The sequence below is a fragment of the Sander vitreus genome, chromosome 9, assembly GCF_031162955.1.
Source record: "Sander vitreus isolate 19-12246 chromosome 9, sanVit1, whole genome shotgun sequence".
Lineage (NCBI taxonomy): Eukaryota > Metazoa > Chordata > Actinopteri > Perciformes > Percidae > Sander > Sander vitreus.
This window is the reverse complement of record NC_135863.1, coordinates 12,689,012-12,705,246: the sequence shown is the minus strand read 5'-3', so window position 1 is coordinate 12,705,246 and position 16,235 is coordinate 12,689,012. Positions and strand designations below refer to the sequence as shown.

Below are 16,235 nucleotides of genomic sequence, written 5' to 3'. Positions count from 1 at the left end.
CCTGTTTTCTAGTCTTTGGAATCTATATCCCTTGCCCCCAAACCCCCCCATTAACTGCTATATCATATTGAATTTCTCAATATGATGATTCTTAGGTCTATGCTACATCCCAATTGGCTGCTGCTTAGATTCGCAGCTCAGTCTTGAATCATAAATCACCTCCCCTTACATAATTACTGCCAGCCAGTAGTTGGCATATTGTGCCCACACAGTGTTGTGTGCTCGCCTTTGTGCTGCACTCTGCAAAGACAAAAACTCTTTGTGCTCAACTCATCAAGATGTCACGCAGCAGGAAGATTTCTGCTCTCGTATCGTGTTGTGAACTGAAAGCTGTGTCACGCTCGCCAACTCACCTGACAGATGCACCCTTACAAATGTCCCGGGGACATGCAGAAGCCTTCATTACAGACCCCATGAATGATTATCAGTAGCATTCAAGATATACTAGAGGATTTGTTGTCATTCATTACTACTGGATACTTACAGTCTTTACTTCAGCACTGTGTGCTCTGAGTTTATAGACAACAGAGATCCTTAACAAGTGACAAGGCAGGAGAAGTAGACCGCATACATTTTAAACTGTTCAAGGTTTTGTGTGGGATTTGTGTAAAGCATCAAAACTGCGGTTCACTCTCAGCACACAGTTGCAGGTGTAATGTAGTTTAAGACCCGAATGGAATAATGTGATTTTTACAGTTAAAGAATACAAATAACACTCTAACGTGACGTGACATTTCTGGCCGCAACTTTGCCTCTCCATTTTCAAGGTATGTTTTACTACTCACTGATGAAAGTGAAACATGCAATAGAATGATAAAGCTGTGTAATCAAAACATGGAAATTAGCAGGAATGCTAAAAAGAGAGTCACCCTCTGTGACAGCACTGTGACAATGTGTTGGTGCCCCACTCTCTTCCAAACAGAGCTGCTAGACTAGCTATGCACTGTTCATCACACTAGCATTGACGAAATCCATTCCAAATGATCCTGGCTGCTTGTCAAACCCATACTTTATTTAAATATCCTGTTTAGCAGGAAAACTGCCAGGCTCTTCTCTCAAAATAGGCAAGTTGTATGTGTAAAATGGCATTTGGAAAAGTTCCCAAATTGTTACACAGTCCAAAACAACAAATCAAACAATTCCCCCTTTTTCATCGGTGTTGGCGAGGTACAACTCGAACTGTTACTCTCCTGGTGTTCCCCCAGGTGTGTTGCATCAGTGGCTCATTGCGAGTCAGACCTCTCCCCCTGTGTGTGACGTGAGTGCTGCTGACCCTCCAAGAAGCCTTTTTCATGGCAGACATTTTGACACACAGTAGGATATGCACAAGTGTAAATAATTAAATTAATTCAATTTAGGTGCTACGGTTTCATGCTGAATCACTGTCACACTGGGACACTTGAAGAGAACAGAGCCACTGTTAATAATGTTAGTAACGGGCGCCCGGATAGCTCAGTTGGTAGAGCGGGCGCCCATAGAGCTTTACTCCTCAACGCAGCGGGCCCAGGTTTGACTCCGACCTGCAGCCCTTTGCTGCATGTCATCCCACCTCTCTCTCTCTCTCCCCTGTCATGTTTTCAGCTGTCCTGTCAAAAATAAAAAGGCCCAAAATGCCCCAAAAAGGCCTGTCTTCTAACACACGACCTAATCTACTACACTAACAGATTTATGTATATCACAAGTGACTGCAAGTTAAGTTCCTGTGGTCAAGATGTTATAACACCTTGCCAGGACATTGCTTAATAACAGTCAGTCAACTTCCCCCTGATAAGTAAAGGCTACAGGAATGATATTGCTAGTTTTAGCTGGGCAAGTCTAACACGCGGTCCCCCGAGGCATGACATATTCAGCGATTAATATTGTGGTCACTGCCAGTGAGCAGCAGCACAATGCGAGGAAACAGGCCGCACATGACAGACTGACGCACTTGCAACCAGGTGGCCATGTAACCCCGAGCTCGAGCCACGTCGGTGCTGTCCAGCTGTAACTGCGACAGAGAGGAAGCTGCTGCTTTCTATCAAAACAAAAGTGTGGATAAACACTAGGGATGGGGCTTACAGATGTGGAAAATATTAAACAAATGGCTTTTTATCACACTGAAGAGATTCAAATTTGTTGCATGACTCTCTGGGCCTTTACAGCACTGGGTGCAGGGTAACACTTCACCCCCAGTGTTATCTGATTTACCATTTCGGTTTTCGAATGCTGTTTCAAAACAAGTTGTAGAGCCATTGTATTGTCTTTAAGGCTGTATTATCAACAAGTCAAAGTGGACAACTGTCCTAGGGCCCCAGAAGTCCACGAGCCCTAAAAGCTCCCAGGTTCTTTTTTTTCTTTTGACTAATTGAATTTCAAAAACAATATTTCAGTTTTGTGCTCATATGTTGCATATTCCTAAATTATTGTCTTAAATCAAATTAATACGCATCAAATGTACTCTAGCATTGAAGAACTAAAAGAACAGGGGTTTATTAGGTGTCCTTCTTGCAGCATTTTCAAGAAGTGAAGACATGCTGAAATGTCCTCACTCTGCATTATTATCCCCTCTCTCTCTCTCTCTCTCTCTCTCTCTCTCTCGACACTTTAAATAAAATTGAATTAAATTACAATGGGACAAAATTGAACCAGAAAGCGGCTTTTAACATTTGCAACCGGATTATGTAATAAATCTACCTTTACCTTTGATTTTACTTGTAAAAAAATGGTTTAGTAAATATAGTTAACCTGGAGACTTGTTTATGACCTTGCGCTGCATTTTCAGCTATGTTAAGTAGAGACCCTCAAATCTCCAACAACAGGAGCATCCTCTGCTGAAGAGCCCCAGCTGTCACCAGGATCACTGGCAGTGTCACCCCGTTCACATTTGTTTATCAGTAGACAGCCATGTTCTCCACTGATAAAAAGTGACGCCAACCAAAAAGAGACAGCATGTCAGTATCTCTGTCTCCGTAACCTCCTTTTTTGTCCTGACCGGTCCTTTTGAACAGATAGATAGAAGTGACCCACCCCTCACAAATGCACTTTCTTTGGTCGTAAACACTTTACTTTCAGGCTCATTAAAAATATCATTACATACCGACACAAGGCATTCGTGTCAGAGCTTTTGATATTTTCAAAAACATTGAATTGTTAAATGTTAAAGAGGCCACTCATAAAACTAAAGAATAAAGCTTATTTGGAATTCAACTTTTTTAATTTTTGACTTTCTCAGGAATGTCCTCACAAACTATCCCTTAACCTTTTGGCGTGAATGCGAATACACTTTTTCTGTGTGTACACTAGAGCAACTCCAAACTGTGGGTTAGCATGTTTTGTGGTACACAGCAGGCTGTTTATTCTTAAACAGGAAGGGAATACAAGATGAATAACTGTCACAGAACACTAGTTGCTTTCCTCTGGGCTTTTTATCTGCACGCACAGAAGGTGACTGATCTGTGGCCGACACCAACGTTGATGGAATTGAGCTTGACAATTAATATTGTGCTTGTGACTGACACTTCAGACCTAAATCAGTAATGTATTTGAAATTAAACAGGAAGGTGTGTCAGCAAAGCCTTACCAGGAAATTTAGTCAATAAAATCAGCAAGATTCTTATTTTTGAGTGATAAGTATTTCAGATTGTCCTTTGTAGCTGGGTGCTGGTAAGCTTATATGAGTGTTTACTAAACCTATAGGGGCCTCTGGGTGGTTAGAGATGTGTTTACCTATAGCTACAGCTGACAGAGGCATTCATAACACAGCCTGATCACTTCGCCTTTGTTCTATCAGTCTTTTCAGAAAGGAACATCCTCAGTTGACAGCGGAGTGGAAAAGAGGGAGGGGGAAGATAAAGATCCCCTCAAGCTACTCTTTCTTCCCCAGCAGTAAATTCTTTCATGGTGACTGAGGAGCTAGCAGCCAGGGGCCCTCACTTGTCCAAAGGAGGAGGGACACATGAACTTTCTGAGGCTCGTTCATCCCAGTACTTGACAAGAGTCGGACAGACCAAAAGGTAATCCTCTCCCAAGTTCCTCAAGTGTGTTAAACCCAACAAAGGATTAGTGCAGACTTCCTCTGAGCCAAAAGTAGTGGCGAGGTGTTCCATTTCTTATTAACAGTGTCTTTTTCTGACCAACCCAATCCATTCCAGCTCGCCTTGATTTCCTTTTGTCACAAACCACAACAAAAGGTGAAGGGGAGCAGTTGAGGAGAAAATGATCACTAATGAGATGACATGGGTGGGTCAAAATTTCACCTTTTGAGGATAAAGATTTCACAACTCTGCTATCATTTATCCAAGACTGACAGGCTTTATTAGATAGGGAAACAATTATATAAACTTCTTTGATCATTAACCCTTTCATATCTTGGTCTTGAACAATGCTTCTTTTTTGAAAGATTATAAAAACAGTGCTATGGACAAGGGATGTTAGATACAGTACTTCTGCATTTTGGGGTAAGGACTTCCGTTATCTTGCAATGCCTACTGGTCAGCAGAAGTCATCTTAGGTTATTTATTTGACTTTTATTGTATCATTATTATTATTATCATCACTTTTTGTTGAAACAGCTGCCTGCTGCTGCTGGACACCAGGTTGATGAGAGCCGTAAAAGTGAACCACGAGAGTAAAACCAAAACAATGAGCTGAAAGACACTAACACACTCCATAGAGCTGAGGGGAACTGCAGTGTTGGGTGATCATTTTTCTCTGGATGCATCACTACAAGTAACCCCTTTCACATACAAATAGTCATCCATTGTTAATAAGTATTGATGCGTGCAGCTTTAATGTTGCGTCACGTATATTTTTCAAGAAGCTCAATTTATAGAAGATTATTTGTTTTAAGTTAAACATGAAAATCAACAAAATTGCAGTTACAAGGTCATATCCTGACACCAGCCACACGTTACAATGAGCCACTGTGCTGAAGGCTCAGTTTTCCTTATCGGCTGATGCCTTTGTTAGACATCAGTAACAAACGCTGCCTTTCCAGCCAAGGGAAAGATGAGGGACGGTGGCGTCCATCACCACTTCACTCCTCTACAGCACTTGCAGAGCATGAATCCACAGAGAGAGAGAAAAAAAAGAAAAATGGGAAAAAAACAGCGCCAGCAGGCAACAGGATGCACATGGCCCTGAGAAGGATGGCTGGTTGGATCCAGGAAATGAAGAGGGAAGGAGAGGAAGGAGAGAGTTTGGATCGCAGCTGTGTTCGGATTGAATAATTCCTGTTTTGAAGCACAGAGAGACATTCTGTTGTTTTTTTCCCCAGACCATAAACCACAATGAGGCGGAAGAGCACCGGTTGCCACAGCAAGGGTTAAGTGAGGCTGTGGTGGTGACAGCTATGCAATCAGCCATTCACCCATCACCAGTCCTTCATTTTGTTTTCATGTCTGAGGGACCGTAAGAGTGAAAATCAAACAACATGTTCACGTCCATCACTTAGAAAGCTAAACTTTGACTAGCTTTCGATTTCCAGTAAATGTAGGCAAGACTTGTAAGTTATGTTGCAAGAATGCATTTAACAGCCTACCTTCCTTATTGACATATCAGGTGACATGTTACCTTTATAGGCTGTCATAGTCATATGTGAAATCCATTGTTACACAATGGCTTTGAAAGACCGGGGAGCTGATAAAAACCTGTGTCCTCCTTAACACCAAGACCTCTTGCTGACATCAGTAGCATACCGGCAAAGTGCACAGTATGTCCTGAATCCTGTCCTGGATATTATTAATAGATTAGTTATTCATTGTGGCTCTGTTAGTTTGGCTGTTACTGGTGGCCAAAGGTTGAAGAAATTCTAATTTCCACTTCTTTAAGTTTCCATTGTGCAAATATTCAGAGAACTGACATGCACCCAAACTTTGACATATCTGCTTCATTTTTATTATTCCTCTTTTATTATTTGTCTTACCATGGCCACAGAAAAAAAGCTGACAAATCCATCACCACATCTCTGCTTATATCGTTTTTATGGCAAACTATGGCAAAAAAAATGCCAACTCACACATCCGAGAGACACAGAGCAACATTACCTGACTACCTCTCCTTTTTGCTCTGTTTTGGTCTTGACAATCTAGAAGAGGCTAAAAAGCTAATGAAGCAGCAGTAGTGAGTGTTAATGTTATTGTCTGTGAATATCAAACATATTGATTATCAGTAATGCACACAAGGTAATAGTAGTAGCAGGACAAGGACTGTTGTTTTATTGTCTTTGTGTTCTGAGTCCGACAGATGACATCTTGGGATTTGCAAAGATGTAACATAGGTGGGGATCGGACAATAATAATAATAATAAAAATGGGTTTTTTGTAAAGGTCTTTCTTCAGCTCTGGCATATTGTATGGAAAATGACAAAGTTTCGTTTTATTTAATCAGTTTGAAGTTCAAATGTTGTTTGATTCATAATGAAAACATCTCTGGAGCAGTAAGGTGGGTTTTTAACAGTGGTGGAAAGTATCTGAGTACATTTACTGTACTGAAGCACAACTACTTTGGCACTTTACTTGAATATTTCCTAACCCTCCTCCTCCAGAAAAATCTTGAGTGTCAAAGACTTCATTTCCTGCATTCTGACACACTTTTATGCACCAATTTACAGTAGAAAAACCTTTATTTAGTCTATGCGAAGAAAAAAAACACAGATGACAATTCAAAATATATCCAAATTATAATGGAAAGTATGTTGTTACGTGCCATTGCACATTTTTAAGTGGGTATATGGAAATTCTGGCGCTTTCTTAGTGGGTATACTGCGTATACATGTGTATCACGTAGACTACACCACTGCTGAGATGGTACATTTTGCTGATAATGCTTTTGTTTGTACTTTAAATAAAATGTGAATGCAAGTCCCATATTATCATTGCTTTATGGAGTTGGGAGTTGCAATTACCAATGGAGGAGTTTACAAATACATGAAAATTACACACCAAGTTTTTAAGGCTGATTTTGTTTGAGTCAGAATTTTTTGTTGTATGTCAAAAGCACAAATTGGTTAATATTGTATTATACAATAGACTAAAGCTGCAGAAAAACAAACATTCTAACAGTTACATTAATATTAAAAATGTGAAGGAAAAACAAACATTTTACAGATATTACAGGGGGTGGCACTGGGGAGGGCCAAAATCTGACTTAATGTCTTAAGTTCTAAGAGAGTTAAGGTGAAATGTATTTCCCTACGTGATATCCAGCAAGGACCTACAGTGTTAGGACCTTTACTTAATGTCTAGGGGAACACAGGGAGTATACATAACAAGTTTACCCAAAGCCTTTGTATAAACGGGACCAAGACGTCCATAAAAAGCTGCTGAAATACTTTTAAGTGTAACAGAGATAAACTAACTAGCACTGAAGCACATAAGGTGGCAGGGTCTCCAAGGCCGAAATAAGAAACAAAAAGCCCACACTAACCAGAAAACAAAAACTCAATTGAGCTGTAGGCTACAGTAGGCAATTATCAAAACACAGAGTTCTAAAATCAATTTCACTAACAAATGCAACAACAGCAGCAGCGCCAGCCCAAGAAACAGCTCAGTGGCCAAGAGACAAGTAAGACTGGTTCTGGGGGCTGATATGTCTACAGCTCCACTGACTATTATTATTAATATGTCCAGGTGTTGGTGATCCAGGCACAGAGAGGGGCGTGGCAGACCTGAACACAGCAAAAGAGACCGCCGTCTTCTGAAAGGAGACCAAAGGAAAATCAGTGGACGTAACATACTACAGTAAAACAAACACACTTGATTGGTTATTCCATCCCACACTTCTACTGATGTAGGAGTAACAAAAATAAATTCAATGTTGACTTGTCATTGGGGTTATCGTTAACCAATGATGGAGTACCATGCATGTGAAGTAGTCCTGTGTGTACGCTACACGACGGGCGGAATCTTCCCTCCCTGTTCATTCATCATCAACGTCCTGCGTGTGTATGTGGTCTCCCCACGTAACTATATCCGTGTCTTTAAAAGCAGATCTCAGTGAAGGAGGGAGGCCAGTCCTCAGCAGCACAGATCACACAGCGCATATCCTCCAACCTCTCTGCTGGCGACGGTTGCAACAAGACAAGTTTCGATGGGAAGGATTATTTTATCATTTTGTCCAACAGCTGAAGAGACTTTAAACTCAAGCCCTTCTCCTGGGCTAGATAATTGGGCTTTCTATATTGGTTTAGCCTACTGTCTTCAAGCAACCGTCACAGATCGTCGGAAGCATAAGAGAAAATGTAAGTCGCGTCTTCATCATTGTAGATGAAGTTTAGGCTACACATCATGCATATCTGACGGTTTCTATCCTCTTTTGGTTGAATCTCTCCATATTAAGGCATCAACTCAAAATCTTAAAACTCTTGAAGTCACTCATCGAGATTTTAACTTTAGAAAATGCTTTTTCAAGATAAGTGAACAATAGGCTATGTTATTTTATATTTCATTTTTAAGATGATGCTGTGGATTTAATATCAGTAGTATTTTAATCTTAGGAGGAAGTAAAAAATATAGGCCTTTCGCCTTAAAGACAATTTAATGCAGCATAGGCTATCTGCCTTTGTTTCAAGACGTGACTTCAGAAAACTCACAAGTGAATTTTCATTATCAATGAGTTCGAATTGGCCTACTATTTTTTTTTAAGGGCATGTCGGCTTTGCGTTGTTCCAGAATTGGCCAGGATTTACCATGTTTGTGTTTGTTTTTTTTTTGGGGGGGGGGGTCTCTGGGCTAATGAGTGGAACGAGCCCTGGCTGGCATGACATGTTGGAGATGTAAGAATTTTGAAGTTCCAGGTTACTTCACTTTCTTAGTACATTCCACTCTTCAAGAAGTGACACTGTGTTATGTTAACAACTAAGGACAGAACATATCCCACATCTGATGTATGTCATGTGTTTAAAAGCAAACAATGGTAAAGCCACTAGGCTACATGTAGGGAGGAAATATTTATATTTATGTACCAAATTGTATGTATTTACGCAAAACACAATTACAGGGAACGCATATGTGATCAGTCAACCTTCCCTTAGTCTAGTCTTTGCTAGCTGTAGCTGCATATTCTTTTAATATTTTCACCTATATTTGAATACCTATTGTTTTTTTTTGTTAATGCATGTCCATCGAAAAACTAATACTCTGAGGTTCTTTTTTGGTGTGTAATTCTTACTCCTAGACCTATCACAGTTACATTAATTTCGGGTTAAAAACGTTAAAATGTTTTAAGAAACGACAAAACAACTTCCTTTACTAATGTTGATCTCATGTTACAATTTCTGACAGAGCTCACTGTATGACACTCTTAGGGATTTGATTGAGTTCAAATGTATTTGAACTCAATCAAAACGCTTGATATTAATACAATTTAATATTCAGCTTTCCATCTATTAAAAGGGTTTTGAGTTGGATGATTTTGCTCTAACTGGCATCTGTGATCTTTGTCTTCGCCAGGGTGAACAACAGAGATCGCTGGAGGGTGTACAAGAGGGTGAGTGTCATGTTCTTCCTGGCTGGTGTGGCGCTGACTGTTTTCCAGATAGGGAGCATCAATATGGGGGCTCCCTTCGAACTCGAGTGGCAGACTCGCATGGATGCCTCTGAGCGAGTGGAGCCCGGTGCTGCTCTGGGAGACAAAACTGACTTGTACCTGGGGATAAAAAGCTTTTGGAAGGCTAGCAAACGCCAGCCGGTGCCTAAAGCTCGGGTCACCACGCAGGAGCCCAGGATCACTGAGGACAACAGCCCCAGAACCTGGGATGTAACCAGCTCCAACTGTAGCGCCAACCTCAACCTCTCAAGTCAGGACTGGTACAGGGGCCTGGAGGACAATTTCAAGCAGTTCATGCTTTATCGACACTGCCGTTACTTTCCCATGCTCCTCAACCACCCTGAGAAGTGCACTGGGGACGTATATTTGCTCATGGTAATAAAATCTGTAGCTACCCAGCATGACCGAAGAGAGGTCATTCGAAAAACCTGGGGCAAAGAGCAGGTGGTTGACGGCAAGAGGATAAAGACCCTCTTCCTTATTGGTAAACCTTCTAATGTGGCAGAGAGGGCGAATCACCAGAAGCTAGTGGAGTACGAGGACTACATCTACAGGGATATCCTCCAGTGGGACTTCCTGGATAGCTTCTTCAACCTCACGCTTAAAGAGACCCACTTCCTCAAGTGGTTCCACACTTACTGCCCCAGTGTACGCTACGTCTTCAAAGGGGACGATGATGTCTTTGTCAGCGTGGAGAACATATTTGAGTTTCTAGAGAGCAACGGCAATGCAAAGAACCTCTTTGTGGGGGACGTGATTTTCAAGGCTAAGCCAATTCGTAAAAAGGAAAACAAATACTACATACCCCTGGCTCTGTATGATAAGGCACACTACCCTCCCTATGCAGGTGGAGGGGGTTTCCTGATGGACGGGAACCTAGCGAGGAGGCTTCACTGGGTGGCAGACACCCTGGAGCTCTACCCCATCGATGATGTCTTCTTGGGCATGTGTCTGGAGGTGCTTCAGGTCACTCCTATAAAACACAACGCCTTTAAGACGTTCGGCTTGGTGAAAAATAAGAGCAGTAAGTTGAACAGAGAACCTTGTTTTTTTAAGAGCATGATTGTGGTGCACAAGCTGCTCCCGTCGGACCTCATGCACATGTGGAATCTGGTCAACAGTGACCTGGTCTGCTCGCAGAAAGTGGAGATCCTATAGCTTGATGGGAACACCAGGTAAGGACAGCATCCACAAGCTGTCCCTTGGTGGATACTAGCATGATGCATGAGAGTCCCAGTAAACTCGCCTTCTATGTCGAGAGGGACAATGGACAATATTTGAATTTGCTGTTTCTGTGCAGTAGTGCAATTTTTAGAGGGGTTTCCTCAAAAGTCAAGTAAATTATACAGAGTTTCCCCTTGTGTCAGGGAGCTGTCACCAAACCACCAATGATAGCGACCCCATTTATGTGAATACACTTTAAAAATTCAAAGTAACATTTATTGTGAGGACAAATGGTAAACAAAACAACGAATATGTATTTGTAGCATATGGTGCTTTTGGGGAAATTATGTTTGGTTTAGTTTGATCTTGAAAAAAAAAGGACAGTTGGCATAAGTTGGTGCCCTGGGGGATTGGATTCGAAAATGCCATCGCACATGCTGTGCAGCCTGTAGTTATGCTAGCATTTTGGGTTTGTACTAAGTGTTACACATTGCCCTCACTTGGACCAGTATGGCATGCTGCAGTGGCTTCAAATCAAGTAAGAGAACAAAACAACTCTCTCTACCTCAGTGATTCGGTCAAAAAACTCATTGGTCAACTTTTGTACTGTATGTGTAACCATGATACCATTGTCTTCATATGCAGTACCTAAAGTAAAAGGTTAATGAATTTTAGTACCTTAGAGGTCCTTGCACTAATTTTTTTGGAATGTGACTGACTTGTCTGGACGTCTACTTCTCATTATACTACTGGAAACTGGTTTGCTGTCTGTGGATTTGAATGTGCTGATATACTTGACATGGATTTGGTAGAGGGTTTACATTGACACTGTGAACTAAAACTATTGCTGGTACGAGTATATGACATGTTAATTTAATTCCCAATGAAATGGGGGCAAATGTAGGGTTCTTGTATTTAATTTAAAGCGTCATTAATTATTAATGGGATGCTCAATGATTATAAAGCTGAATGTTGTGGGTCTAGCGGGTGATGACTATGTCTAGGTGATGTAAATATATGTAAAAATCAAAATGTACATATAATGTCAGTTGTAAATAAACATCTTGACAGTAACAGTTGTCTTTGAAACTTTGTTATAGATTAGCTGTTTGTTTGGCCTTATCAGCATCGAACATCTACTGTATGTGGAAATCCAGATCAGGTCACCCCACAATAGTGTCCAGTGTTGACGTGTGGGTGTCAATTACGCAACTGAAAAAGTAAAGAAAACATATGCTCGAACAGCTATGGAAGTAATAATGTGTATTTAAAACAATTTATGAAGTGCTCTTTTTATCAATGTTCAGGAACTTACTCCACGAGTATGTTCTGTTTTCTCTGTCTGCCTGTGATAAAATATCAAAGAGCTCACTTGCGTAATTCTGAGCTTTTTAAATTTAAATTAAAAAACAAAACGAGGGGCATTGCAAAACATGACAACTACCTTCCTGTTGTTCTTCATAATCGGTTTCAGGACAAAGACAAGAAAGCCATGCAGAAACTGGATCTTCTCTATATATTGTTTTTTTTTATAAGGAGTGCAGTCGCCAACACAGAAGTATAGTACAAAAAGATGTATCTCTTTCTTTGTGTTAAACATAATGTACAAGTGATATGGAGTCAAACCTATCAAAAAATGAGCATTGCGTTTCTATTGAATTCTAACATTGCAGAGACCATTTAACAAAACATAATCAAAGGAAGAAAAAAAACCCAGTAGTAAACAATTGTGTACTTAAAAATGTTTTCTTAGCAGCTGTAAGCCCATCGGTCAAATTTTCTCTGTTGTTTGGGGTGCTGGGGGTCCAGATGGTGGCAACATCTGCGTGTGAATGGGGGGTGACAAGTAACGTATTGGTGGAAATTCTTCAAAGAAACACCAGCTACGCAAGGGTGTTCCTGCGTAAGAAGGAACCAAATTTTACTTTCATTTTGAAATTGGGTTGCACCTCATAGCAGTTAGAAGTTTCTTTTGAAAGGAGATCCCTCCCAGATATTAATACAAAGTCAGTTAACGGTAAGCAAAGTGCCACTGTAGCTCAACTCATTGAAAATCCAAATGTATTTTGAACTTCCTGTATCGCAAGGTAAAGAGAATTTTGCTTCTGCCTCTTCCACTCTGTCAGTTGGGTCAACTGCCCTCTAAGTCTGAGCATTCCATCCCAAACACACCAATGTAAAAATGGCAGAAAGGCATTTTTTCTAAGCCTCAATATTTTAAAAAGTACTGATGGGATTTGAAAGTTGAATACCAAACCTGAATGTATGAAAGATGTGGAACATTTTAAAGTTTGAAAGGAGTTACTCTGTTTATGTATGAATGAGTTGAAAATTAATGAAAATGTGTCAACTTTGAACATTCAGTCCGTCCGCTTTAATGGGACAAAAATTGCCTGCTAAACGTTAGAATATTTCGGAAATTATGAATGTTATGAATATTATAAATAGACACGCACTCGATTCTGAATCGAGCTGAACGTTTTGATGTTTGAATGTAGTTTCTATGTTGAAAAATGTGGAAGGAGTTAATGTGCAAAAAGAAGAATGAGCAGAAGAAGGAGAATAAGAATAAAAATGTAGAAAAACATAGTTTTTGTGAAATTTGGGGTGTGAAACACCTTCAGCATTCACACCAATAAGTATGCAGGATAATAGTCATTCTGCCAATTGCTGCTATTGCAGCACATCGGCACACTGAATAAAGAAAATAAACAACTTAAAAAAAACAAACACTGGCTTTGTGGCTGGAAGAAGTCACGTATGAACTACGAGCCAAAACTGACTATCATCTAGTGTAAATGTCCCACTCCAGTGATAGTTGACTGTATGAACCCCACACCCAGCTTTCCAACCTGCCTGCCACAGACCAGGAGCTGCATATTTGTTGACACTAATTGGAGGAAGCTTTTGATGTCAGCATGGCCAATGGGGTCGGCTGGAAGGGGCTACAGGCTTTCACACTAGCCCTCTATTTTCTTCAAAGGCCTCTGGAGTAACATCATCGGCATGGCTAAAGATGGGAATGTTGTTGCTTAGGCTTAAATTAAAAAGAACATTCCTCAACCTACAGCCTGCTGGCTATAGCTTCTCTATCAGCTCAGGCATCACAGAACATATCATACAGCATGATGAGCCAGTTATTACAAATCATGTGTACTGTAGATAGATAGATAGATAGATAGATTTTTATTGATCCCAAAAAATGGGAAATAACGGTGTTGCAGCAGCAAAATATCAGACACACAGCCCACATACAGAGTATACATTAAATAATAGGAAACAATATACATGACATAATAATAGAATACTACACGAGCAATATTTAAAATATATACAATTTGGAAATTCAATAGTCATGATAGGATGTAGATAAACCTATTGTACAAGGTTGTGCAAGGTGCATTCAGTGCAGTTGTGATGTATATGAGTCTTATCTCACACTCAGTGATGAAGTGTTAAAAAGTTTAATTGGAATGATTTCCTGTAGCGGTCCATGCGACATCGAAGCTGTCGGAGCCTCTTAGAGAATGTGCTCCTCTGTTGGACCAGTGTGGGGTGGAGAGGGTGGTCTGCGTTATCCATGATAGATAACAGTTTGTTCAGTGACCTCCTCTCCACCACAGCTTCAAATGTCTCCTGTTTGCAGCCAATAATGGAGCCAGCCTTCCTGATCAGTTTGTTCAGTCACACAGACTGGTAGAACATCTCCAACATTCTGCTGCACACGTTGAAGGATCTCAGCTTCCTCAGGAAATAGAGTATGCTCATCCCCTTCTTGTAAACAGCAGTGCTGTTGATTTTACAGTTCAGCCTGTTGTCGATGTTGACACCCAGGTATCTGTACTCCTCAACCATGTCCACATCTCCACCCAGAATTACATTACTGCTGATCACTTAACGGAATATAGTGTTCCAGATCACCAAATGTGACTTTACATCCAATATTATCAATAGTTTGATGGATGATCACACAAATATTCAAACAAGCCAAATGTTGTCCTGTAGAGAAACACATGACAACAAATGGCTGTCTGGAGGATATGACAAAAAAACACTTACATTATCTCTAAGCAATCATTTGGAAAAAAATGGATTTAGGAGCTAAATAATCACTATTACCGTCAGGAGAGAATGGTGTATGAGAAATGGGGGAATTCAGAGGCTAAATAAAAACATTAATTACAACTGAATAATATGTGTCCACTGTACGTATAATGCTGGGAAACAAACATATACCTCTATGCTGTGGTTACAGAAATAATTTGACATTTTAGGAAATACACTAATTCTCTTTCTTGCCAAGAGTTAGATGAGAGGAACAATACCAGTCTGGGTGGTAGTAGCTCAGTCCGTGGGGACTTGGCTGGGGAACCGGAGGGTTGCCATCTCAAGTCCCCAAACGGAGTTGCCAATTCAATTTCTGGGCACTGCACCCCCAACCCCTCGCTCTGACATCTTTTCATTTAATGCATGTTTATAGGTCCTGTTTGCATGTGTTTTTCGGGCCTGTGTGTGTGTGTAATTTGTATAATAAAGTCTTAAATCTGCATACTTTAATAAAGTAGGTCTTAATAAAGTATGTCTACTTATTCTGTCTTTATGCTAAATATGAAGCTACAGCTTAGCTTAGCACAAAGACTGGAAATGACCCATGACTCTTATAAGAATAGTTTTGGGAAACACAATTTGTTTTCTTGCTGAGAGTTAGATAACAAGAATGATACCTATTTCTAAAATAAATATGTAGCTGGAGCCAGCAGCTGGGTAGCTTAGCTTAGCAAAAAGACTTGAAGCAGCTAGCCTGGGTCTGTCCGAAGGTATAGTCAGCAAAATACTGCGTGACAACCAGCAGCTTATCTGATGTCAATACAAAAAAATGTGCGTAATACAGTGTGTACACAGTAAACATAGGACACTGTGGTTCACGTCAACATACAGTATAACTATAACATGTAAATGAACGTGTACATGTGACTTCCTCAAACCAAAACTATCCAGCACAACAAAGGAACTACATCTTACCGGTCATTGGTGAAAACTGATCTTACCATTGGTGCATAATGAACTATTAGGAATATAAACATCAGATTCCATGTTATTCCACGATAAAACAAAGCACACAATAATGTCTTCTCTATTACATACATCCCGGAAATGTGAAGAAGATAAATTATTATTTCTATGCTCACTCAGCAGATAAGGAAAGTGTAGTGCCCAACATCCCAAATCACACTGGAAAAGAGGCCAAGACAATGCGACTTCATAGTGCATCTGTGCTATAGGACACCATGTACTTGACAAAGATCCACTGTGAAGAGGACTCTGAGCTATATTCTCCCATTTAAAGAGGGTCCTATTTAGATCAGCCACTAAACAAATGAGATAAAGTATCAGTCTTTGTCCTCTCTCCTCTTCACAAAGCCACATTGACTCAGTGTCAAAGCTTTATTAAAAGATGCTTATGGCTTGGCATTAGAGTGTCAAAAATACAGCACTCTCACCTACCTTAAACATTTTGTCCTATAACTTTCTATATTATGCTGAAA

At 40.4% G+C, this 16,235-nt stretch overlaps 1 protein-coding gene across 1 annotated transcript; it reads left to right on the top strand.

The window, feature by feature from the left end:
- Positions 1–7,971: 7,971 nt before the first annotated feature.
- On the top strand, positions 7,972–11,763 carry b3gnt7 (UDP-GlcNAc:betaGal beta-1,3-N-acetylglucosaminyltransferase 7). Its single transcript, XM_078258775.1, has 2 exons — positions 7,972–8,218; positions 9,429–11,763. Coding segments are annotated over exons 1-2 (1,257 nt in total). The 5' UTR covers positions 7,972–8,216; the 3' UTR covers positions 10,684–11,763.
- Positions 11,764–16,235: the final 4,472 nt, after the last annotated feature.